Genomic DNA, 26047 nt, shown 5'->3' on the forward strand with positions numbered 1-26047 from the left:
TTTACGATGGACTGGTTGGATCTCCTTGCAGTCCAAGGAACTCTCAAGAGTCTTCTCTAACACCACAGTTCAAAAGCAACAATTCTTCAGTGCTCAGCTTTCTTTATGGTTCAACTCTCACATCCATACATGACTACTGGAAAAACCATAGCTTTGACTAGATGGACCTTTGTCAGCAAAGTAATGTCTCTGCTTTTTAATACACTGTCTAGGTTTGTCATAGCTCTTCTTCCAAGGAGCAAGTGTTTTTTAATTTTATGGCTGTAGTCACCATCTTCAGTGATTTTGGAGCCCAAGAAAATAAAATCTGCCACTGTTTCCTTTTTTCCCACATCTATTTGCCATGAAGTGATGGGACTGGGTGCCATGATCTTTGTTTTCTGAATATTGAGTTTTAAGCCAGCTTTTTCCACTCTCCTCTTTCACTTTCATCAAGAGGTTCTTTGGTTCCTCCCGGCTTTCTGGGTTAAATGGACGGAGTATAGCCAATTAACAATGTCGTGATAGTTTCGAGTGAATAGCGAAGGGACTCAGCCATACATAAACAAGTATCCGTTCTCCCCTGAACTCTCTTCCCATCCAGGCTGCCACATCACATTGAGCAGAGTTCCAAGGGCTGCTGTTGTTCGGTCGCTCAGTCGTTGTCTGACTCTTTGCTCCCTTGTGGACTGCAACACCAGGCTTCCCTGCCCTTCACTGTCTCCTGGAGTTTGCTCAGATTCGTGTCCATTGAGTTAATAATAATGCCATCCAAGGAGCAGAGTTAGGTTGGCTGTAAGGCAGGACTTAGAAGTTTTTAACAAGGTGATCTTACCATGTGATCTGTCCCAAACATCTAAATTAAACTGCCTTTTCTGTCTTGTAGCTCAGGCCTAGCTTCCACCTCCCAGCCCCCAGGCCCGCTCTGTAGCCCTTGATCTGCTGCCTCTGCTTCAGGAGCATGTCAGTGGGCCGGGCCCGGCGGGGCAGAGGAGCTGAGGGTGGGGGGAGTGACGCCCTGGGGTGACCTGGGGGGAGTGGACGGGGTGGAGGACTGGAGGGCCGGCTCAGCCCCAGCACCACCACAGCCAGGAGGCCAGCCAGACCCTGGGGTCTCCAGGAGAGTAAGCCTGAACCTCAGGGCAAAAGTGCTATCAGTGTCATCACTCAAGTTTCCGGCTCTTCTGTGTCTTTTTAAGTTTTGTTTTCAGGTTTGTTTTTTTTCTTTTTGGTTTCCTGTTTGAATTATTTCAGTTTTGGTACATTTTAGCGAATGGAAAGAAAAAATTCTAAGTAGAATTTTACCACACAAAAAAAATCCAGGAGCTTTTCATTTTTTCAGTCGTAGTCAGTGGTCTCGTCGGTCACAGGTGGGATGCTAGTGTCAAGATGGACACACTCTGGGCTGCAGGAGGCTCTGGTATCATCACCCAAGGAGATTGCAGCTCCCTGGGTATTCCTTTCGGGCATATGTGTGTGTGTGTGTGTGTGTGGTGGTGGTGGTGGGAGAAGTGGGGTCTCTGCAGATGGTAATGCTGGGGATGGGGTTGTGGGGAGTGTGTGAGACCTAGTTCACCCACTTTCCCACATCACAGAAATGTTCTGTGCTTTATATATTGCCTCATTTTCAGCCACCACCCAGGTGGTCCAGCCCAAAAGTGTTAAAAAGAAATCTCATTTTTATTTCTTGATGAGCCTTAAAAAGGATCAAATCCATAATTCCCTGTAGCACTTTTCTTCACTGCCAGAACCACCCCCCACCCCCCAGTTCCCCTTGTTTCTGACCCTCGTTCTCCCTCCTCTGTTGATTATGTTGAAAGACTGACTCCCTGATGGTGGAACTTCTTTTCCTGTTAGCCCAGGGGGCTCCCCCCGAAGGCTAGCTCGTTCGGGAGGGTGCCGGGTAGTGGAGGGGAAGTGGGGCGGGCGGGTGCTGACTTCCGTCTGGCTGGCTGGCCCAGGGGGATCCCAGGCAGAGTCTGACAGGGAAGATCTTATCCCCTCTCAGCTGATTTTGGGGAAATGAGATCTGACTCACGAGATCATCAAAGCTGTGATCATGATAGTCTTCTGCTCAGCGCCTCACTTGTGTTGTTCTCCTCTGTGTCTGTCATTTGGAGTTGTAATCCTGTTACAGGATAATTTTTTTATTATTTTCTTTTTAAAGAGTCTATTTTCCACTTGCTGTAGCAGAGCTGATTAAGGGTCCACTCAGCTCTGTCCTTCAGAGGCAAGTAGGGGAGTGATATGGCATCCAGCATGACCTTGCCCGGGGTTGGACTCCAGCTTTGCGGGTTATTTAATCTTTCTCTCCCTCGAAGTGTCCTCAGGTGTTAAAATAATAATGAACATGGGCTGGGTACTTCCTGTGCCCCTGACCGCGACCTCAGTATTTCCTTCAATCATCCAGCAGCTCCAAGAGAGGGCTCCGTGTTACCAGGGTAATGGTAACAGCGCTCCCTGCATCCTGGCACTGGGGGATCCTGCCCTGCCCACCGGGGTTAAGGAACAGACACTTGGGGGCATGGAGTCCCCCACCCCATGTATGACAGGACCAGGGCAGGAGCAAATGAGACAATTCGTATAAAACACTTGCCACAGAGTCCGACACAAAGCTCAAATTATAGCTCTTTTAAATAATTTAATTAAAAATCATACTTTTTCCTGATAAAACATTGTGTCTCCTCTCCTTTCACTGAGAAGCCACACTCCTGATAATGTTTGCATATGAAGTTGCATGAACACCTCCAGTCGTCTCTGAACTGCAGGCTCAAGTCCTGCTGGTACCCACAGCAGCGCCCACGGTCCACTCCCTGGCCCTCCTTTGTCTGAGTTATTGACTGACACCTGTGGGTGCCCTGGGCCGAGTGAATACAAGGACTTTAGGCTGCTGTTCCCATTTTTCCCGAGAAGGGACTGTTTAGCCCTCACATGATTTTTTCTGATAAGTTGATCAGATCGTCCTTTCTCCAAGTTTGGAGGCCGAGTTTAATTTTGAGGATTAGGGCAGGAGGCTAGGGAAGTCCATGCATGTGGGTGCAGATGTGGATGTGAGGAGACCATAGTCTGCGGTGGGTCCCCATGGTGGCCCTGGCAGCTTCTGAGAGGGCTCAGGCTCAGGAGAAACCCCCATTTCAGGGGTCTCAAATGCCCCAAGGGGCAGGGCAGTACCTTTTAAGAATGTTGGTTGGAGTCTGTGACCAATGAGAGCCGTGCCCAATGGAGGCCCCGGCCAGGGCCTGCAAGCACTCCATGTCCACAGAAAACCAGGACAACCCAGTGGGATGTAGGCAGATGCTCTGTAGGGGTTCCCAACCTCCAGGGTTTAATGCCTGAGGATCTGAGGTGGAGCTGACGTAACAACAGAAATACAGTGCACAGTAAATGTGCTTGAATCATCCCCAAACCATTCCCCCTCCCTAGTCTGTGGAAACAAATTCCTCCATGAAACCTGGTGTCAAAAGGGTTGGGGACCACTGCTCTAAAAGGCTCCTCATGGAAGAAGAAAGGTGACTGTGTTACCGTGAGAAAAGCATCACCAGTCCTGGGCTTTAGGGAAACTGAGGCTCATCCGTGTGGTGGGAGTGGTAACTGACGGTTTGCTTCAGGAGGCATTCTGGCAACATCTGTCACAGCTGAAAGTGTGTACATATCTGGACCCAGAGTTCCCTCTTCTAGAAATTATCCTGAAAGACACCATGAGTCCACAGGACTGGTGGAGGGGAATGTTTGTAAGAGTGAAAAATGCAGAAACAATCCAAATGCTCATCAACCAGTCAGTGACTATGTGCACATACGATGATCTGCCTTTTTACTGTGATGTTACACATCCTTTCAGAGGAATACCATAGACTTTTTAGTAAAAATCTTACCTTATAGGTGCAAATGCATTACAGCTTACATTTTGAAACAATTCATTAAAATTTTTCATAAATGTCTAGGCAAGAGTAAATATATAATTAGCAGCTAATCAATTGTTCTGAACAGATACGCACCTGCTCTTGAAAATGTACTTGTCCATAGTTTTTTAAGATGTTAGCATGGGGGAAACATCTTAAAGGGTATGTGATATATCCTTTCTTTATTGAGAGTATATATATTTCCTTCTAGAGAATGCATATCAACTTTATTGCTTATGATTAAAATTGTAAATTCCAAATCTGTGAGGCTTTGACTCCAGTTAATCATTGGACTTTTTTTTTTTTTACTAAGGGAGGGAACTGCTTCACAATGAACCCCAGCAGATTTGGCGACTGTTCAAAAGTTCTCTTCCTCATTTGTACTTCGGCATTTTACATTTTCGAACATATTACAATTAGGAATATGTTGCAGATAGTAAAATATTGCAAGTTCCCAGTTTGAGCTCTCTCGGCCAATGAATTATCCCTCTGGTCACATGAGGAATCGTAGTGGACCCTGTAAGCTGCATACCTAGGTCCATGCACATCTCTTCTAAGTGGCCCCCTTTCTGGAAATGATGTCTCTCTCCGTGCCTGCAGTCTGAGCCTTGTCCTTGCTCAGGTGATGCCCTGTGTCATGGCCCGTCATGACCGAGGAGTATCAGCATAGGCAGGGTCGGGGTGGCATGGCCTGAGGTCCCCAGGGTTAGGGCTGGGTGCTGAGCAGACCCTCTTGATCATTCTTGGATTTAACAGATCTTCTACATAGGGTGAGGTGCACTGGGCTGGTTCTTAACTAATTTCATTCCCTCGTTGTCCAGCGAGGTCAGTATTTTGACTCTCATTTTATAGTCAGGACAGTTCAGTTCAGTCACTCAGTCGTATCCGACTCTTTGCAACCCCATGAATTGCAGCACGCCAGGCCTCCCTGTCCATCACCAACTCCCGGAGTTCACTCAAAATCACGTCCATCAAGTCAGTGATGCCATCCAGCTATCTCATCCTCTGTTGTCCCCTTCTCCTCCTGCCCCCAATCCCTCCCAGCATCAGAGTCTTTTCCAATGAGTCAACTCTTCGCATGAGGTGGCCAAAGTATTGGAGTTTCAGCTTTAGCATCATTCCTTCCAAAGAACACCCAGGACTGATCTCATTTAGAATGGACTGGTTGGATCTCCTTGCAGTCCAAGGGATTCTCAAGAGTCTTCTCCAACACCACATTTCAAAAGCATCAATTCTTCGGCACTCAGCTTTCTTCACAGTCCAACTCTCACATCCATACATGACCACTGGAAAAACCATAGCCTTGACTAGATGGACCTTTGTTGGCAAAGTAATGTCTCTGCTTTTGAATATGCTATCTAGGTTGGTCATAACTTTGCTTCCAAGGAGTAAGCGTCTTTTAATTTCATGGCTGCAATCACCATCTGCAGTGATTTTGGAGCCCCCAAAAATAAAGTCTGACCCTGTTTCCACTGTTTCCCCATCTATTTCCCATGAAGTGATGGGACCGGATGCCATGATCTTCATTTTCTGAACGTTGAGCTTTAAGCCAACTTTTTCACTCTCCTCTTTCACCTTTATCAAGAGGCTTTTTAGTTCCTCTTCACTTTCTGCCGTGAGGGTGGTGTCATCTGCATATCTGAGGTTATTGATATTTCTCCCGGCAATCTTGATTCCACCTTGTGCTTCCTCCAGCCCAGCGTTTCTCATGATGTACTCTGCATAGAAGTTAAATAAGCAGGGTGACAATATACAGCCTTGACGTACTCCTTTTCCTACTTGGAACCAGTCTGTTGTTCCATGTCCAGTTCTAACTGTTGCTTCCTGACCTGCATATAGATTTCTCAAGAGGCAGATCAGATGGTCTGGTATTCCCATCTCTCTCAGAATTTTCCACAGTTTGTTGTGATCCACACAGTCAAAGGCTTTGGCATAGTCAATAAAGCAGAAATAGATGTTTTTCTGGAACTCTCTTGCTTTTTCCATGATCTAGCAAATGTTGGCAATTTGCCCTCTGGTTCCTCTGCCTTTTCTAAAACCAGCTTGAACATCTTGAAGTTCATGGTTCATGTATTACTGAAGCCTGGCTTGCAGAATTTTAAGCATCACTTTACTAGCGTGTGAGATGAGTGCAATTGTGCAGTAGTTTGAGCATTCTTTGGCATTGCCTTTCTTTGGGATTGGAGTCTAGGGTCATAGAAGTGAAGGATCCCACCGTCACACAGCTGAATAAGCAGGGGAAGATGGGTTTTATATTCAGCTTTGAGGGATTCTGAAACCCATGCTCTTTATGTTCCCTATTCCTCTTGAATTATGTAGGACAAAGATATGTATGACACTGATTATTCAATATTTAGACTGAATTTTTAAATGCTCTAAAAATGTCTATCTAAATCAATGATGACTCTTTACAGGTAAAATTATCCAGTGTATTTTCTTCTCCTTAAATAAAGCAGGCTTGTGTAATTGTACTTCATGATTATTTTTTTATTGAAGTCTAGTTGATTTACAGTGTTAATTTCTGCTGTACAGCAAAGTGAGTCAGTTATACACATATATACATACTTTTCTATATTCTTTTCCATTATGGTTTATTCCAGGTTGTTGAATATAGTTCCCTGTGTGCTACAGTATTATTATTACTTTTTTGTAGGAAATGACCAAGTTCACTCCTGGACACTAGTCACCAGCCAAGCCTTAGATACCGCATGGAGAGTGGTGAAGGGGTCGGTGACCTTGGCAGTTTCACTTCTGGCAGCCATCCTCAGCTACTTCAGAAGGCTGCATATGCATTTAGGGCACCGGCTGAAATGGTATGTGGCTCTGTCATCTTTAAATTTCAAAAATACCCTTGCTGTTCAAAATAGAATTTTGATGTTATTATTTCCATTTATCTTTTAGGTGGATTGGATATCTGCAGAGAAGATTCAAAAGTAAATATGTTCATGCCTGTGTTTCCTTGTTTTAAGAGAGGATTCCAGAAGGGAAAGGGAAGGGAAAATTCACCACCATGTATTTTCAATTTGGTTCAGGAAACCTCAGCGTGGAGGCGGAAGTTGATTTACTCAGTTATTGTGCAAGAGAGTGGAAAGGAGAGACACCCCATGCCAAGCTGATGAGGAAGGTGTGTGTCTGTTTATTCCGGTCGTGGTGGATGGAGACTTAGTGTGTAAAAATCAGGAAACTCGCACTCCACTGTGCTTTACCAAATATGGAGCCAGGAACAACTGTGGCTGCCGTTAAAAGCCAAACAGCCGCTAGGCATCACCTTCAGGCCTTTCACTTAGCGCTGGGGCCTTCGAGGACTTGGGTAAATTAGGCCTGTAACTTCAGAACACTTGAGCATCGTACCCTTTTCAGCTCTCTCCTGGCCAGGGCTATTAAAACATCTGCAAGGGGCTTCCCTGGTGGTCCAGTGGCTAAGACTCCCAGTGCAGGAGGCCTGGGTTCAATCCATGGTCAGGGAACTAGCTCCCACACGCCAAAACTAAAGATCCCACATGCTGCAACTAAGAGCCGGTGCAACCAAATAAAGATATATTTTTAATCTGCACATGCATTGGAGACTTCTGTCCTTGAAGGGATCAGGCACCTTGACATAAAATATTTTGAGGATTTTTTTAGAACTTTCCATCAGACCAGTCTTGGTAAATATCCCCAGCTGTGTTGTCCAACCTTGTCACTAGCAAAAACCAAAAAAAGTCAAAAAGGAAAAAGAAGTACTTTTCGATTACTCTTTAGCATGGACTTAAAAGTACATATAGTAGTTTTCACTGCAGTCAGGTTGTAGCCATCCTCTCCCCGCAATGACATTTCCTGACTCTGGGCTTCCAGGAAGTTATCAACTAAAATAGCGTCCCATGGACTCTGTACACACACAGGTCACTTGAAAATTACACGTGGTCGCATCCATAACCCATACTGGTTCTGTTTCTGTTGTCCGCTTTATTTGGGAGTAGCGCCTTGCTAAAGATGCCATGAATTAGCTTCCTTTAGTCTCTTGTCCAGTGGAATTAAGAATGGCTTTTTCCTCTGGTGCCAATAGGCTTACGAGGAGCTGTTTTGGCGGCGGCATATTAAATGTGTTCGACAAGTCAGGAGAGACAACTACGATGCCCTGAGGTCGGTGCTGTTTCAGATCTTCAGCCGGGGCCTCGCTTTCCCATCCTGGATGAAAGAAAAAGATATCGTGAAGGTATGTTAGGTCCTAACGCTGGAAATTTGGCAAAAGTCATGCTGATGGGAACTGCAACACAGAGTCCGGGGTCTTCTGCGGGTGGTTTGTATTGTACACAAGGTGTCAGGGGATTGAAGGTCCTTTAGCTCAATCCTCTGTCTCTCATGCCAGTTTGCAAAGAAATCATCTCAGATAGTCGTACTCAATTTTGTTTGTAATGCCAGCATTTTTTCTTGAGAAGGGCGTCTGTCTTTCCTAAGTAAAGTGGTCCCTTAATCCACTTTTCTGCTCTGGCTATTTGAGCATTGACAAGCACAGTGTGTAAGCTCCATCCCAAAGATGCCCTCATATCCTTTTTTGGTCAATCCGTCTCTCACCCTAGGCATCCACTGATAATGTTTTCTGTCCCTTTAGTTTTGCCTTTTCCAGAAGGTCAGAGAAATGGAATGCCCCATTGTGTAGACTTTTGAATCTGCCCTTTTCACTTAGCATAATGCATTTGCAGATCATCTGTGTTGTTCCATGGATTTGTAGTTCAGTGCTTTTATTGTTGAGTGGTGTTCCTTCATATGAATAGAAGACATCTTGTTTATCCATTCATGCTTAAGTTGAAGGATATGTGGATTGCTTCCAGTTTTTAACAGTTATGAATAAAACTGTTACAAATATTCCAATTCAGGATTTTGTATGAATGTAAGTTTTCATTCCTTTTGGGTAAATACTTAGGAATGAGATTGCTGGGTCACATGATAGGTTTTTCTTTAGCTTTGTAAGAACCTGCCAAGTCTTTTCCTAAGTGTCTCTGCCATTTTGCCTTCCCACCAATAACATGTGAGTTCCAGTTGTGCTACATTCTCAGATTTTTTGTTTGCTTTTTAGCCATTCTAATAAGCATGCATTTGTATCACTGCTTTTGGTTTGCATTCCTCTAACTGGTAGTGATATTGAACATCTTTTCAGGTGCTAATTTGCCACCCACATTGCCTCCTTGGAGAAGTCTTAGTTCAAATCCTTTGCCCAATTTTTTAAATTGAGTTTTGAGGGTTCTTTATATATTCTGAATACAAGTGCTTTATCAGATATGTCATTTGCAAAGATTTTCACCCAGCCAGTGCCTTTTTTTTTTTTTTCATTTTCATGACAGTGCCAGGCAATATATTCTTGATAAATAACCTTAATATTTTTTAATGTAATATGCCTATTACATAAGTGTGAGCAAACTCTAGGAGATAGTGAAGGACAGGGAAACCTGGTGTGCTGCAGTCCATGGGGTCACAAAGAGTCAGACGTGACTTAGCAACTGAATGACAACAACGATATGCCTAACCACAGATGCACATTTAAGGATGGAGAAGCAAAGAAATATAAAGTATATGCATATGTATAACTCCACATTTCCATAACATCTTTTATTTAGAGTTGTTTTATTGGTGGTTTAGTTTAACGTAACAGTTGTCAAGTGTATGCTTGTGCCAGCCCTGTTGCTAGTTGCTGAGGACAGAGAGCATAGCCAAGACCCTGGGTTCCACAAGCTCAGCGGGATGGAAGATGGATCAGATACCCACAATGGATCAGATTCTTATGCATGCCATGATCATATTTAATCCTGAAAAATGGATAGGATTGTCCTTCATTTACGGTGGAGGATGCGCTAAGAGGTAACAAAACTAGCGCTGGTTGAGTAACCTCTCAGCAGACCAGTGAAGAGCTAGGTTTGAACCACAGAAAGCATCCTTCTATAATCCATGTGTTCCCTGATGTAGTGGGTTGGCCAATTACTCTAATGCTGTTTGGTTAAACATAATTTCTAAACGGATATACCTAGGAAGTCTGGGAAGTGTTTTATGTAAAAAGATTGTTTCTGTAGACATAGTGTTCATTCACATTTTCATCTGTTGTGAAACTGTGAATCAAGAAGGTGATCCAAATCAATCCACAAATCTAAAAAGAGACTATGTTTTACTTAACTGCCATTACAATCTTTTACACTGACGAATTCTGAATGAGATAAGATTACCTGCTGTGCCATATTCCGAGCTGTGTGTCAGACACGCTGAGATACTGACCACTGTTGGCATCTACTTCCTTTTCAAGCTTCCTGAAAAACTGCTCTTTTCGCAAGGTTGTAATTGGATCCAGCAGTACAGTTTTGGTCCTGAGAAGTATACGGGTTCCAATGTGTTTGGAAAATTACGGAAATGTGTGGAATTACTGAAAACACAGGTGAGTCTCCAGGGGAAAAAGATGAAGAATAAAAGCGTGCATCCCACACGCAGCTGCTTGCCTCTTGCGTCAGGCATGTCGCTGTGTGTCCCGTGAGAAGGAGGTGCAGGCAGAAACACTCATCTAGTAACTGACCATTTCCTTTCCTGCTCTTCGTTCTCCTCCCAAGTAATGATCGAGAGCAATGTTGTTCTACACGGCTGTTAGGCCAGTTGTAGCTAACTAGCCAACCAACCTTAACAATCACACTTCTGTTTTTCTAGAAAAATGTGGTGTGAGGTCCAGACAAGACAGTGGAAGATGCCCTTTGGAATGCACCCTGTTAGTAACTCAGGGACAGCACAGATATTATCATTTGACTAAGAGTTTTTCCTGCTTTTTACTAGACACAGATTTTAGATTGTTGAAATGAGTCCTCCTTGGGAAATGCCATTTCAGTGCCACGGCTTTCTGATCTGTAAAACTAATAAAATGAGTAGTCTCAACCCTGTACTGTTATTATGAGGATTTAATGAGCAAATACCCATAGATTGCTTTATACTCCAGTGGTGAAGTGGTGAAGAATGCTAGTGGTGAAGAATGCTAATTAGTACTCTTTGTCACTGGACTATCCTTTGTGTAATCCAGCATCTTTAGAGGTAGCTTTAGGAGGCTGATTTCTTTAGTATTCTACCTAGGAGGCAGTGTATTTTTGAAAAAATATCTAAACTACTTTGTTGTTGTAAAAGTAATCAATACTTAGGGTTACAACAGTCAGTGTCAAAATATATGAAATGAAAAGTTAATGGGGCCCCTCATTAATCCCTGGTTTGTTTTACAAGTACTTTAAAGATTATGCAATGGTGTGTGATTGACCTTTCCTTTCTAAGTTTCACTTAACATCTGTGTTTCTAGTGGACTGAATTTAGTGGAATTAAAGATTATCACAAGAGAGGAAGTATGTGCAACATCCTTTTTTCTGACGCTCTCCTGGAATGTAAACTTTACGAGGCCCTGAAGTTCATCATGCTCTATCAAGTCACCGAGGTTTATGAACAAATGAAGACCAAAAAGGTCATCCCCAGTCTTTTTCGACTCCTGTTTACCCGGGAAACCTCATCTGACCCCTTGAGCTTCATGATGAATCACCTGAATTCTGTTGGCGACACATGTGGACTGGAGCAGGTAAACGGGGCAGAAGAATCGTGTGTCTGATGAGGGACAATGCTGGCAATACTTCAGCATGTAGGTGATTGCAGTTTACTCTCAGCAGTGATAAAACCAGCTGCAAAGAGTGGCATGCATGCTGAGTCGCTTCAGTCACGTCCGACTCTGTGCGACCCCATGGATTGTGGCTCACGAGGCTCCTCTGTTCATGGACTTCTCCAGGCAAGAATACTGGAGAGGGTCGCCATTGCCTCCTGCAGGGAATCTTCCTGGACCAGGGATCGAACCTGGGTCTTCTGCATTGGCAGGCGATTCTTTACCACTGAGCCACCTGGGAATCCTGCAAAGAGGTGGTGGGTGGGTATTACTGCCCTCCAGTCAGGAAGAGTGATATAAGCCTTCCTGCCCTATGCCAGCTGCTGTGTCTTCGCAGCTCGGTGGCCAGCGAGCCGGGCACCTGTCTGACCTTCACGCTGCCTCTCAGGTGGGAGCAGACTCTCCCACTATAGAGGTTACCTGGCAGGAAGTCCAGCTGCAAACTGAGATAACATTTGGGAAAGCATGTGGTTACTTAGTGCAGGTAAACAGAAGTTATTGAAACTTTGAAAGTCCAGACAATGCTTTTCTATGCCCATAGCAAAGGGGCTTTGTTTTGCTTTGCTTTCCTAGGAGGTACTCAAAATTACCTGACATTTTAAGAAAAATTAATTCATTTAAAATGATTTTTTTTAAAAAGTTGGAAAGCAGGATAACTCTTATTACAAGCATTCCTTTATATTTTTTCCAAACAGCTTGCCCTGTGATTCCCCTACAGAGACCTTTCTCTGTTTGTCCCCTGCCTCCCATGCAGACGTCTTCCATGTCTGTCCCCAATTCCACACCCACACACGGTTCACATGTGGGTCTGGCCACGAGCCCATCATCTCACGAGCTTCAGAACACTCTCCCTCTGCTGGAGAGGGGAGGTGGGCATTTGGGAATGTGCACCCGTGACCTTTCTTTCATCTCCTCCCCACAGATTGATATGTTTATACTCGGATACTCCCTGGAAGTAAAGATAAAAGTGTTCAGACTGTTCAAGTTTAACTCCAGAGACTTTGAAGTCTGCTACCCAGAGGAGTCACTCAGGGAGTGGCCGGAGATCTCCCTGCTGACCGAGAACGACCGCCACTACCACATTCCTGTCTTTTAAGTCAGGCTGGACTGGGCACCAGCTCTCGCCAGTGACAGAAGTCACCCTTGCAAGTACTGTTTCTAGAAAACCAAAGCTAGCATTGCTGCCGGGGAAGGAGTCGGGACCCCCCTCTCAGGAGCACAGGAACCCTGGACAGGGGACCCCACGGCGCCTTTCCTCTGTTCTCACGGTTTCCTCCAGCGCAGCTGCACTAACGGGTTTGTGGGCTGGTGGCTTGCCCTTGTTTGTGAAACTCTGGTCACTTCACACACAGTAGGGCACATTTAGTTTGAACAAGAACAACAACAGGAAAAAAGTGAGAAGAGAAGGACTACGGGAAAAGGACTAAAGGGAAAGAATTTCTGGCTATAATCTTTATGTTCTTCATTAGGAATCTTGTCTTTGACTGATTTGGGATCTTCATAAACATGGCCTTATTTTATAAGCATTACCTTCCCAAGAATCTCTGTGGTATATTGATTTTCCAGAACCCTTTGATTAACTTTAAAATTGTGCATGTGTGTGTGTTTATACTCACATGCATGTATACATGTATAGTTTTATATATACACATCTAAACACATACATACACATAGCCACTACTTTGTAATGTTGTACAATTTGTTTTATATCTTTTTACTTATTTTTTTAAACTGTTGCATCTGGTCAGTTTGTTTTACATAGACCAAAAAGATACATTCTACAAATTAAGGCAACTCAATGACAGTTATTGAACTGTCACAAAATTATTAAACTGGTGTATTTAATGTGTATTTACATGTGTATTTAATGTGCGTAGGTAGAACTCATGCCCGCCCCACCCCCCCTCCCCCCGCCCCCATATCTGTATTCTAATCCCGGGAACCTGTGAATAGGTTGGGTTAAACGGCAAAGGAGAATAAGGTCACAGGTGGAGCTAAGGTACTAATCCACTAACTTTGAAATAGAGAGAGTGGTCTGGGTTCTCCAGGTGGGCCCAGCGTAATCACAAGGGTCCTTAAAGTAGAAGAGGGGACTTGGGAGAGGATCAGTCAGGGGGCAGATAGGAGGAAGCGATGAACAATGAGAGACAGAGGCAAGGCAGCCGGTTTTGTTCATTGCAGCAGCTACAAGGAGGACGTTACTGCAGTTACATGAAGGAGCCACAAGCCAAAGACCGTGGGCGGCCTCTGGAAGCTAGAAAAGGCCAGAGAACACGTTCTCCCCTAGAGCCTCAGGCAGCAACGAGGCCCTGCCAACACTTTGATTTTAGCCCCGTGGAACCTGTGTCAGGCCTCTAACCTAGAGACCTGTGAGATGATAAACGTGTGAAGTTGCTAAGTTTGTGGTTCGTGTTACAGCAACCGTAGACAACTAACACTCAGGCTCACTAACTTCTGGTCGTCTCTATTTTGGGAATACTTTTCCAGTTTATTTTGGCAGTCTTTATTTTGGAGGTACTTTGCTAGTCCTGTTTTGTATTTCGGCAAATACAGAGTAACTTAAAATCTTGGCTAATGGGATACTATTTCAAAGTTACAAACCCCTTCTAAGAATGACTTACTTATTAACATGTTTGATGCTAATGTTTTCTCATGTTTCCATATGTTTACTGTAAATAAAAAGGAGGTATGTTAGATGCTGTGGTCTATGAAACTAACATTTAGATTTGTCTGTAATGGGGACACTCACCTGCCTGTACCACATAAGCCAGTGTTGGGCCTGCTGCCATTTTGTCCTCTGGGTGAAGAGCTGAAGAGTATCGAGCTCAGACTGAGGGGCTTTGCGATACCTTGAGAGCCACACGAAGCAGGATCTTTACGGCCTTTAGTACTTGATCTCCACAGCCCTTACCTGCATCTATGGGTTTTCATAACCCTTGGGCTTCCCTGGTGGCTCAGTCGGTAAAGAATCTGCCCACAGTTCAGGACACCTGGGTTTGATCTCTGGGTCGGGAAGATCCCCTGGAGGAAGGCATGGCAACCCACTCCAGTATTCTTGTCTGGAGAATCCCCATGGACAGAGGAGCCTGGCGGGCTATAGTCCATGGGGTCACACAGAGTCTGACACGACTGAAGTAACTTAGCATGGCATGGGCAGCTTGTCACGTTATCAACCCATGATGTTTATCCTTAACTGGCTGGGGGATGGGGCAGGGTAGGAAAAGAATTCTTTAAATAGAGGGGCAAGACCAAATTGTGAAAAACATTTAAATATGATAATAATGAAAGTAAGATATAAGACTCTTCAGTAGTTACTGTGTTTGGGGGAAAACATCAAAACAGAAGATTTTAAGGGATGAGGTATTGGGTGTTTTTGTTTTTAATTCAGTTGTGTGATGAATGTAACAAACTAATTAGAAGGAACTACATATAAATTAGCACCATTTTTAAATGCTAGACGGGTTTGATCCCTGGGTCAGGAAGATCCCCTGGAGAAGGAAATGGCAACCCACTCCAGTATTCTTGCCTGGGAAATCCCATGGATGGAGGAGCCTGACGGGCTACAGTCCATGGGGTCACAGAAGAGTCAGACATGACTTAGAGGCTAAACAACAACAACAGCTTATTTAAACATGGGATGTGTTCTAAGAAGCATTCCTGAAGTACAGAAATATTGTTTCCACTGAAATAGCCTTTTTGTAAACAAAGAATATGTCTTGCTTCTAACTTATAAAACCTCAGATGGAACATCTAGACAGAACCAAATACAGGTTGGTGGTTAAAACTATGAGTATAGCGTTTTACTGTTCTGTTTTGCTCACCCTTGAGTTTGAAAAGGTGGAGTGAAGGTCAAACCAGTAACATTAGGGGGCTTCATGGACAGCATACAACTTGGCTGCATTGCTCCTTAGCATACATCAACATGTCCATATGGACAAACCCAGAAGCTTGAGACTTCGCTGGTCCCATGTTCTGTTCTCACCGTCATCCCCAAAGACAGAACCTGGGGAACAACGGGGGAACCACCCCATGTACCTGCCAGTCTGAGCTTGTGTCCACCTCTCAGCATGTCCATGGACTTCCTGTGGGTGCTGGCCTCTCTGCTGGACCAGCTTTGAGGGAAGGGCCCCGGGGCTAGGTGGTGAGAAGGGCTTGGTGCAAACTGACAACGGGGGTGAAAACCTAAAAAGCTGCACAAATATTCTGGAACTTTCAGTGTGTGAATCTAAGTAGACACATTTATGACTTACTTGAAGATTCCCTGGAGGAGGAAATGGCAACCCACTCCATCCAGTACTCTTGCCTGCAAAATCCCATGGACAGAGGAGCCTGGCAGGCTACAGTCCATGGGGTCGCAAGAGTTGGACATGACTGAGCACACACACTGTATCACACTATAAATTAAAAAAAAAAAAAACAGAGATGAGGTGATACATGGTGAAAATGTTATAAAATATTCATATTTTATAGCTAAATAAGATAAATATGTGTTTCTCTTATCAGGAGCTAGCCTTAGGTGCAATTAAGCATGATTAAAGGGAAAGCTCAGCACTGGTGTATATTTGACCTATGTTTAATTTTAGTCATAAAATGGTAAATGAGAAATTAATTTTCCCTAACCCTAACTCTGGCAGGCTACAGTCCATGGGGTCGCAAGAGTTGGACATGACTGAGCACACACACTATATCACACTATAAATTAAAAAAAAAAAAAAACAGAGATGAGGTGATACTTCAGTCTTCTTGTGAGACCAGTTGTGTTATTAGTTGCGTTTTTGGTTGTCCCTCCTGAGTCCCTGTCTTCATGCAAACACACTGAAGACACTCCACGCACTGAACAGGAAGAGGAAATGTCACACGATTCTCTTTTTAAAGCAGGAAGTAAAGTGCCTTTTCCTCTTTGAACACTGTGGCAGAGCAGTGCTTGCGAAGCTATCTGTGGTGAGTGTGGTGATGGACCCGTTTTTTGAATTTCCCATTCTTGGCAGACGGGCACTTTTGTAAAAGTAAAATGTTGCACCGAGATCGGATTGCTATAAGAGTTTCTCAACACTTGCTCTCAGTTCCTGTACACATTCTTGCGGACAAGCAGAAAGAGCTTGCAATGTGGCACTGGTCTATAGAGCGCACTAAAACAGGAGTTTCAGGCAAGAATCAATATATTCCGATGTTATTTCTCTGGGAGTTTGGGATTTTGCCAGCATGAGAGGGCGGTGCTTTTGTTTTGTTTTGCTATTGGGCCAACCAAGGCCACTGTGTGGAGTTGTCCGGTGTGTGCCTTGCTCAGGACACCTGACTGAAGAGGTGCGTGGGGGCTGGGGTCTCTCTTCTGAGTCATGACCCTCTGCTTGGCAGAGCTCCTTGGATCAGTCATCAGTCCCAGTTACATTTGCTACTTTTTGAGAAGGCTTCCATGGGTTTCTACCTTCTCTCAGCAGAAATTAGCAAGAAACACCTTTTGATTCCAGTTCTTTATGCTTAACAAGAATCTTCACATTTCTTTCTTTAACTGGATTTTAAGCTCCTGTGGGAAGGAGTGTGGGTCTTACATCACCGTGACTAGACCAGTGCTCACACTAATAGCAAACCAACAAGTTGGTAACGAAAGCCACGTGCAGCTGTTAACCTTCTTCAAGAAGCAAAGAATCATAGTGTGATGATTTCCTTCCTTCCTTCCTTCCTTCTTTTTTTGTTGATCCAAAACTTGAAGAGACCAAGTTTTTAGACAGAGTCTTGGGGAGAGAAGCAGAGTCAGGCACGACTGAGCGACTTCACTTTCACTTTTCACTTTCATGCATTGGAGAAGGAAACGGCAACCCACTCCAGTGTTCTTGCCTGGAGAATCCCAGGGACAGAGGAGCCTGGTAGGAGGCCGTCTATGGGGTCACGCAGAGTCGGACACGACTGAAGTGACTTAGCAGCAGCAGCAACATATTCATCAAGTCAGAGTGACCTATGAAATGGCCACAATAGACATAAGAGGTCAAATCAAGTATGGCTAACATTTTATCTGCAGTGAAGTTAAAATTAACCAACGACATCTAGTTCCATCGAGAAACAGGTTCTTAAACAAATATGGCTCACGAAAGAACATTATTTATTGGGGTCACAGACTCCTAAGAGCGAACAGAACCTTAAGATGTCTGGAGAATACACGTCTCATGTTCCCTCTGCTGTGGAAGAGGCCTGACCCCAGCCCGGACTCCACAGAGCCTCCAGGCAGGTCCCAGGTAGGAGGCAGCGGGGTAGGGTGGGGCTGGTGTGGCAAACAGGGCACAAGGGCATAGCAGCCCGAATCCACAAAGCCGTGGCAGGTACGCCGGAGCCCAGCTCAGGTGTTTGTCAAAGTCAGAAGCTGAAGGACGCACCCCTTGGCGTGCATGACTGAAATCAGGGAAAATGAAGGCCTGGAAGCTTATCAGCAGCACAGAGCCAATAACTTCTGCTGGCAAATGGGATAGGAGAGAGTTCTCAAACATCAGGTGGCTTGTAAGGGCTCTTCTCCACCAGACACATCCATTTTGTGCCTTGGTTACTGAGGGTCTTCACGCATCTGAAAGACACTGCTCGGCCTTCACAGGCCCTGTGGATGGCAGGCTAATGAGGGCACAGATTCAATGTCTGTAATAGGGAAGAGATTTGAGCATATCTGTGAATTTCAATTCTGTATGGGGTTTTAGTGCAAATGACAAATGTTTATGAGCTTCAGTTGCTGTTTTATGATTAATATGAAATACTGCCCAAGCCTCAGTCCCGCCTGAAATGCAAGAAATGTTTTCTAACATATTCTGGGTTCTGTTCCAGCTGTTTGGTGGTAAGGACAGAAAACCACTTAAGTCAGTTTGATAAGGAGAATCCCACAGACCAACAGGACAGGAAGTACGGCCAGTCCTCCTGGAAGGCGCGCCTGGGGCCTGAGAGCCAAGAATTAGAGTTTCCAGCTGCATCTCTCATGAGTCACGGAGAGATGGTCTCATCGTTCCAGATTTCCCGCCTCACTCTGTAAGTGATTCTTTCTTTCCCTTCTTCCCTTTGTCTGTCTTCACCTCTGTCTCTCCCTCTCATTCTTTGGGCACACAAGGCTGCTCCTGCCACTGAGGGAAGCTGCAGCTTAGTTCACGAGTTAAAAAAGCCTGAGAAGTAGAATCTGCTGGGCTCAACCTGTGATGGCCGATGAACCACGTGCACGGCTCTAGACAATCATCTGTGACCTGGGTAGGGGGCCAGGTGCCTGCAGCATAAATTTGACGTTTTCTGGGAATTTGGTGTGATCAGGGCGTGCCTCAAGCCATTAAATACACATGGAGTTTTTCACAGCTCAGGGGCACAGAAGAATCGGCATTCAGGGCACCTAGTAATTAAGGTTGGTAATCAATTAGCATCTCACTAACAGAAATGTTAACGAGCTCTTTGGAGAATAAAGACAAATGCGGTGGTATCAAAGGCTAGGGTGACAGTCACACAAGGTTGGCCTCATGAGGCAGTTTTCTCAGTGGTTGGAGGGAGATAGGAAAAAAAGTTACAGGCGTCCAGAGTAATCCCTTCACCTGCAGGTTTGTTGCTATTGATCTGTCTAGATAAATAGCTGAGAAGACACACACGTGCTGCTTTAGAAACAAGACCTGAAGTCTGCTGAGCTTTTCTGCAGCGTTCTGATGGAAAGAGATGTACGGTTCTTTGTCCTCTAAACCTCACCTATGCGCATTTTCCGCCGAACCTCTGGCCTGCAGTTGGCTAGCTCTGTAAAGTACTCTGGCTCCGGTACTTGAATTCCATGCTGTAAAGGGTGAATTTGACGTTGTCTGCTTCCTCCAGGTTCCATGACGACTTCCTTAATTTGTTGTTCTCTTTGTGCCCTGGATAGTAAATTCTTACCGGCAGTGGAAATTGGCTTCTGCACTCTTAAGCATAAGCACCAAGGTCAACTCTGATTGCCTGGCACCCCACACACAGAATTCCCAACAGCTCTACCACAGGTTAATGTTTAATGAGATATTGTTTTCCCTATGCTTCTTTAAAAAAATAATCTGTCATTTGTGGTTGACTGGGTGGGTCTCTGTTGCAGTGCCAGGCTCTTTGTTGCTGCACACGGGCTTCCTCTAGTCAGGGAACACAGGCTTCTCGTTGCAGCGCTTCTCTTGTGGAGCCCGGGCTCTGGAGCCCGCAGGCTTCAGTAGCTGCAGCACACGAGCTCAGTAGTTGCGGCATGGGGGCTTAGTGGCTACAGCACAAGGTCTCAGTTACAACATGTGGGATCTTCCCAGACCAGGGATCGAACCCATGTCCCCTGCATTGGCAGGAGGATTCTTAACCACTAGACCACCAGGGAAGTTCTCCCCTCCTGCCGCCCCCACCTCTTATTGCTTCTACAGGATATTTGTTAAGATACGGCCTGGAGCCAGGGGACAGCGCAGAGAACCCAGGACCACAGAAGGGTAAACCTGCTGGTTGTTCTCATTGGTCAGCTCACGTTTGTGGCTTCCTAGACATTAAGTAAATAACAACAATGGGAAGTCTTTGAAGAGCCTCGTGGTGAATATCAGAAAAGATAGCTTGCTGTAGTAAGTGAATATCCATGAAATCTATTTCTGGACCAACCTGTGCTGGAGGCATTAAACTTACCTACATTTCACAGGTTAACAAAACAACTAAACTAAGCCAAGGTAAGTTGGGCTTAAAAACAGAGAGACAGAAGAGGAAATAGTTTCTATTAGCTAATGATTGGCAAGACCTAACGGAATGGGTGAATGTGTTGAAGAATGCTGTAAAAATCACAATAACAAGAGCAGTCAGACTTAAAGCTTCATTTTAATAACCTCAGACACCAACTTGAATATCCATGTGGGAAGAAGCAAGCATCTTATAAGACAGATACTGTTGGTGTTAAATCCATAGTTACTTACTTACCCAGCTCAGGAAGAAGTAAATATATACGGTGACATGATTTGAAATAGTTCCAAGCTATCTCCCTTGCTTTCCTCTTAAATCATCCCCAGATGATGAGATTTTCAAAGTCAGCTATTGTGCTGAACACAGGGCAATGATGAAAAATTGTAACCAAAAGCATTTTCAAATGAGTGAAACAAAATAGGCTTCTTCAAATATGACCTGGAAAGGAGTCTCTCAACATAAAACCATGTAATAACTTCTATACATTTCAGGAATATAATCAAATATGTGATGAGGGATAGCTACTTCAATAAATGTAGCAGTGCTTCAGAGTTGCTATTTGTAGGCTGATGGTCCTAAGAAGATGCTGTCTTCAGTGCCATGGTATCCTAACAGGGACCAGGGAGTTCAGCATCATCCATGTGGCAGACCAGAAACCTGTCAAGTCCTTGTCACAGAGAGAATCAAGTATCACACTGAGTTACTGCCTTTGTGATTAATGATCCACTGTCTGACAGCCACTTGTCTTTACAGGAGCATTCTGTTTCTCAGCAGCCAGCCACACGTTTGGTCCCTCCATGCAACTGCAGGCAAACTCAATTCCATATCCCCTCACAGCAACTCTTTGGTCTCAGAGAGAGGATTTTATGAATCTCTTACCAAGGATTTTTCAGATCAAGGTCAAGCTATGGATCTTTCAGATTATGCCTTCAAGACACCCAGCATCCAAAGTGACTGTTCAGGAGACCCAGAGGTCACACCTATGTAACTATATAACCTTTCAGGATAAAACCAACATTTTTTCAAAAGGAGGATAGGGAAGTAAAGATGTTCAATGACCTAACAACCCAATGTTCAACATCCAAAAAAATTACTAGACATGCAGAAGATCAGGAAATAAGACCACATAACCAGAAAAAGAAAAATAATCAATAGAAAAAGGCCCAGCAATGACAGAGATGGTGTAATTAGGATGCAAAGACATTGAAATAACTATTACAAATATGTTCAACATGTTTAAGGATCTTTAAATAATAGGAATATAGTCAGGAGAGATAGTGAAGACATAAAGATCCAAATGGAACTTCTAAAAATGAAAATCAAGATATCTGAATTGGAAAAATACACTGGATGGGACTAACTGCAGCTTAGACATGGGAAAAGAAAAGATCAGTGAACTTGAAGATGCATCAATACAAACAACACAATCTGAAACATAAAACAGATAAATAAGACCTCAGTGATCTGGGAATAGTATCAAGTGGTGCACTACTTAACACATTAAGTGGTTAATTAGAGTCCAAGAAAAGTGTCTATTGGCAGGAGAAGGAGACAAAAAGATATATGAAGAAATAATGGCTGAAAAATGCAAAATTTAATTAAAAAAAAAAGAACTATGAACTCACAAATCTAAGAACCTTAAGCAACCCCAGGTAGCATAAACGCACACGCACACGCACACACACATCAGAACACATCAAAATTGGGTTTCTGAAAGACAGTGATAAAGAGAAAAATCTTAAAATCAGCCAGAGGAAAAAGGCGCATGATGTACAGGGGAATAAAGAGAAGAATGAGAGCTGTTGCTGCTGCTGCTAAGTCTCTTCAGCAGTGTCTGACTCTGTGCGACCCCACAGATGGCAGCTCACCGGGCTCCCCTGTCCCTGGGATTCTCCAGGCAGGAACACTGGACTGGGTTGCCATTTCCTTCTCCAATGCGAGAAAGTGAAGTCGCTTAGTCATGTCGGACTTAGCAACCCCGTGGACTGCAGCCTACCAGGCTCCTCCATCCATGGGATTTTCCAGGCAAGAGTACTAGAGTGGGGTGCCATTGCCTTCTCCAAGAATGAGAGCAGATTCCATAAATGATACAAGTCATAAGACAATGGTTCGGCATCTTTAAATTGTAGAGTAAAAAAATACTGTCAACATAGACTTCTGTATCCAGCAAGCATCTTCTTTAAAAATTTCACCTTAAAGTGAAATTAAGACTTACTAAGACAAACAAAAGCTGAGAGGCTTTACCATTTAGCACCACTGTGTAAGTGATGTTAAAGAATATTCTTTAGATAGAAGAAAAATAAAACCAGATGGGGACTTGGATCTGTACAAAGGAATGAGAAGTACAAGAAATGGAAAATATGTGGGTAAATACAAAAGTATTTTTATTTTAAAATTTCTTCTGAGAGTAATTATATAAAGCAAAAATAACAAACACATTGGGTTCATAGCTTAGGCAAAAATAAAATGTATAATAATGACAGCACAAAGAATGGAAGGGGAAATGGAATTATACTGTTATAAGGGAAATGGGAGTATACATAACATTCAACATAATGGGCTAGATGAAGCACAAGCTGGAATCAAGATTGCCAAGAGAAATATCAATAACCTCAGATATGCAGATGATACCACTCTTATGTCAGAAAGCAAAGAGGAATTGAAGAGCCTCTTGATGAAAGTGAAAGAGGAGAGTGAAAAAGATGGCTTAAAACTCAACATTCAGAAAACTAAGATCATGGCACCCGGTCCCATCACTTCCTGGCAAATAGATGGAGAAACAATGGAAACCGTGACAGACATTCTTTTCTTGGGCTCCAAAATCACTGCAGATGATGACTGCAGCCATGAAATTAAAAGATGCTCGTTCCTTGGAAGAAAAGCTATGACCAACCTAGACAGCATATTAAAAAGCAGAGACATCACTTTGCCAACAAAGGTCCATCTAGTCAAAGCTATGGTTTTTCCAGTAGTCATGTATGGATGTGAGAATTGGGCCATAAAGAAAGCTGAGCACCAAAGAATGGTGCTTTTGAACTGTGGTGTTAGAGAAGACTCTTGAGAGTCCTTTGGACTGCAAGGAGATCCAACCAGTCAGTCTTAAAGGAAATCAACCCTGAATATTCACTGGAGGGACTGATGCTGAAACTGAAGCTCCAATACTTTGGCCACCTCATGAGAAGAGCCATCTCACTGAAAAAGACCCTGATGCGGGGAAAGATTGAAGGCAGGAGGAGAAGGGGATGACAGAGGATGAGATGGTTGGATGGCATCACTGATGCAATGGACATAAACTTGGGTAAGCTCCGGGAGATGGTGAAGGACAGGGAAGCCTGCTCTGTTGCAGTCCATTTGGTTGGGAAGAGTCAGACACGACTTGGCAACTGAACAACAACATATATTAATTATTATGGGTTGGTTTTTTTTTTTAATAAAGACTCTAAAGGAACCACCAGAAAGAAACCACATTAATACATTTGGAAAAAAGATATTATAAACATAATAAATGTTGCTGGGTGATATGAAATGATACAGCATATTTAAATTAAACCTCAAAGAAGAGTAGAGGCAGATGGGATGTCATTAAGGAAAAGAAGAATACTGATGAGATTCTGTGCACCATGGAAGGATAGCTGTCTTGCAGATGGGCTTATAGCTGAAGAAAATCACTGAAGAAAAAGGGGTTAAGGAAAGAATCATCATGGAATGTAAATGGGAAGATTTTGCTTTTGAAAATATTTGAACTCAAGATCCATCTCCCAGCTTCTCAGAATGACTGGGGCTCCTGTGTGTGACTGCTCAGAGTGATGCAGTTTCCTTGGAAAGAGAAGTAATTCAGTAATAAAAACATCTTTCATGAAAACAAGTCATATGATTTATTTCACAAATTGTCTTAGTATATCATGCATATGTAATTATTCACAAATGTTAGATAAGAAGTTAACAGAGGCAAGTGACTTGTCTAAGATCTCATGTTGAATGAATGCCTGGCACATAACAGTCAATATATTTTGCTAAGTGGATTAATGAAATATCTGATCCTTGGCGTTCTGGTCAACTGCTCTCAAAAATGTAAAAATAAAGGCAAGCATAACTGCCATATGGCAGTGTTGAAAAGAAGAAAAGCAGAGGAGAAATGTCACTGTTAGGAAACTTTTACAGGATTTTGGTAGCCTTTTGTAAGCTACCTTTGAAAAGATGGCACACATAGGGAGCTGTCCCTGGTGCTGAACCTATTTGTCATGAGGTGAATAGGTCAGGATTGCTGTTGGTTTTAGTTGCTAAGTTGTGTCTGACTCTTTGTGATCCCATGGACTGTAGCCTGCAAGGCACCTCTGTCCATGGGATTCTTCAGGCAAGAATCCTGGAGTGGGTTGCCACTTCCTTCTCAGGGGGATCTTCCCAACCCAGGGACTGAACCCTTGTCTCCTACACTGGCAGGTGGATTCTTTACTGCTGAGCCACCAGGCAAGCCAGGTCAGAGGATGGTCTTCAACAATTCTGATATATATTTTCTTCTGGAATTCTATTACCAATGACAATACTAACAATAGTTTTATTTATAATTTTTTTCCCTTTATAAACATTGTAAGGACTATTTTTTAAATTACATCTTTGTTATTATTTAAGGCAAATTTAATGTACAAAGTGTTTAATTCAGTAGATTTTAGTGTAGTCACAAAGTTGTAGAATTATCACCACTATCTAATTCTAAAATATTTTTATTACTTCCAAATAAGCCTCACAAAACCCCTCTCTTAAGCCTCTAGAAACCAGGAATTTACTTCTTGTCTGTAAGATTTGCATATCCTGGAAATTTTTAAAAATGGAATTGAAAGAGACATGTGTACCTCAATGTTCATGGCAGCACTGTTTATAATAGCCAGGACATGGAAGCAACCTAGATGTCCATCAGCAGATGAATGGATAAGAAAGCTGTGGTACATATACACAATGGAGTATGACTCAGCCATTAAAAAGAATACATTTGAATCAGTTCTAATGAGGTGGATGAAACTGGAGCCTATTATAAAGAGTGAAGTAAGCCAGAAAGAAAAACACCAATACAGTATACTAACGCATGTATATGGAATTTAGAAAGATGGCAACAATAACCCTGTATACGAGACAGCAAAAGAGACACTGATGTGTAGAACAGTCTTTTGGACTCTGTGGGAGAGGGAGAGGGTAGGATGATTTGGGAGAATGGCGTTGAAACATGTATAAAATCATATATGAAATGAGTCACCAGTCCAGATTCGATGCACAATACTGGATGCTTGGGGCTGGTACACTGGGATGACCCAGAGGGATGGTACAGGGAGGGAGGAGGGAGGAGGGTTCAGGATGGGGAACACATCCACATGAAAATATGTTTAACATCACTAATTATTAGATAAGTGGAAATCAAAACTACAATGAGATATCACCTCACACCAGTCAGATTTAGCCTTCATTTTAGAAGTCTACAAATAATTTCTGGAGAGGGTATGGAGAATAGGGAACCCTTTTACACCATTGGTGGGAATGTGAATTGGTGCAGACACTGGAAATCAGTATGGAGGTTCCTTTAAAAGCTAAAAAATTTAATTACCATATGATCCAGTAACCCCACTCTTGGGCATATATCTGGAAAAGATGAAAAGTCGAATTTGAAAAGACAAATGCACCCCAATGTTCACAGCAGCACTACTTACAATAACCAAGATGTGGAAGCAACTGAAGTGTCCACCAAAAGAACAGATAAAGATAAATGGAAAAAGAAAACACAATGGAATATTACTCAGCCATAAAAAATAAAATAATGCCAGTTGCAGCAATATCGGTGGACTTAGAGATTATTGTATTAAGTGAGCAA

General features: G+C 43.4%; 1 protein-coding gene and 1 long non-coding RNA gene across 4 annotated transcripts in view; both read left to right on the top strand.

Annotated features, from left to right (window-relative positions):
- OTULINL (OTU deubiquitinase with linear linkage specificity like) overlaps window positions 1-14214 on the top strand; it is a 29926-nt gene extending 15712 nt beyond the window's left edge. For both annotated transcript variants that reach the window (XM_086361246.1, XM_086361247.1), the window contains exons 2-8: window positions 6532-6691; window positions 6780-6811; window positions 6911-7002; window positions 7924-8073; window positions 10150-10278; window positions 11173-11442; window positions 12443-14214. In XM_086361246.1, coding sequence (XP_086217372.1) covers window positions 6532-6691; window positions 6780-6811; window positions 6911-7002; window positions 7924-8073; window positions 10150-10278; window positions 11173-11442; window positions 12443-12616 — 1007 coding nt within the window. In that variant the 3' untranslated portion in view covers window positions 12617-14214. The remainder of the gene's footprint in view (window positions 1-6531; window positions 6692-6779; window positions 6812-6910; window positions 7003-7923; window positions 8074-10149; window positions 10279-11172; window positions 11443-12442) is intronic.
- Window positions 14215-15782: 1568 nt separating this feature from the next.
- The window catches only part of LOC147350111 (uncharacterized), a 32590-nt gene continuing 22325 nt past the window's right edge, over window positions 15783-26047 (top strand). The window contains exons 1-3 of one of the 2 annotated variants that reach the window (XR_015148622.1): window positions 15783-17750; window positions 18325-18522; window positions 20944-24055. This is a non-coding gene — a long non-coding RNA (uncharacterized LOC147350111). Of the gene's footprint in view, window positions 17751-18324; window positions 18523-20943; window positions 24056-26047 lie in introns of those variants that run through there. The other variant, XR_015148623.1, reaches the window with a different exon arrangement.

Source organism: Bos grunniens, chromosome 20 (genome assembly GCF_055505025.1).
Source record: "Bos grunniens cultivar Pamir isolate PY7600 chromosome 20, Bosgru_T2T1.0, whole genome shotgun sequence".
NCBI lineage: Eukaryota > Metazoa > Chordata > Mammalia > Artiodactyla > Bovidae > Bos > Bos grunniens.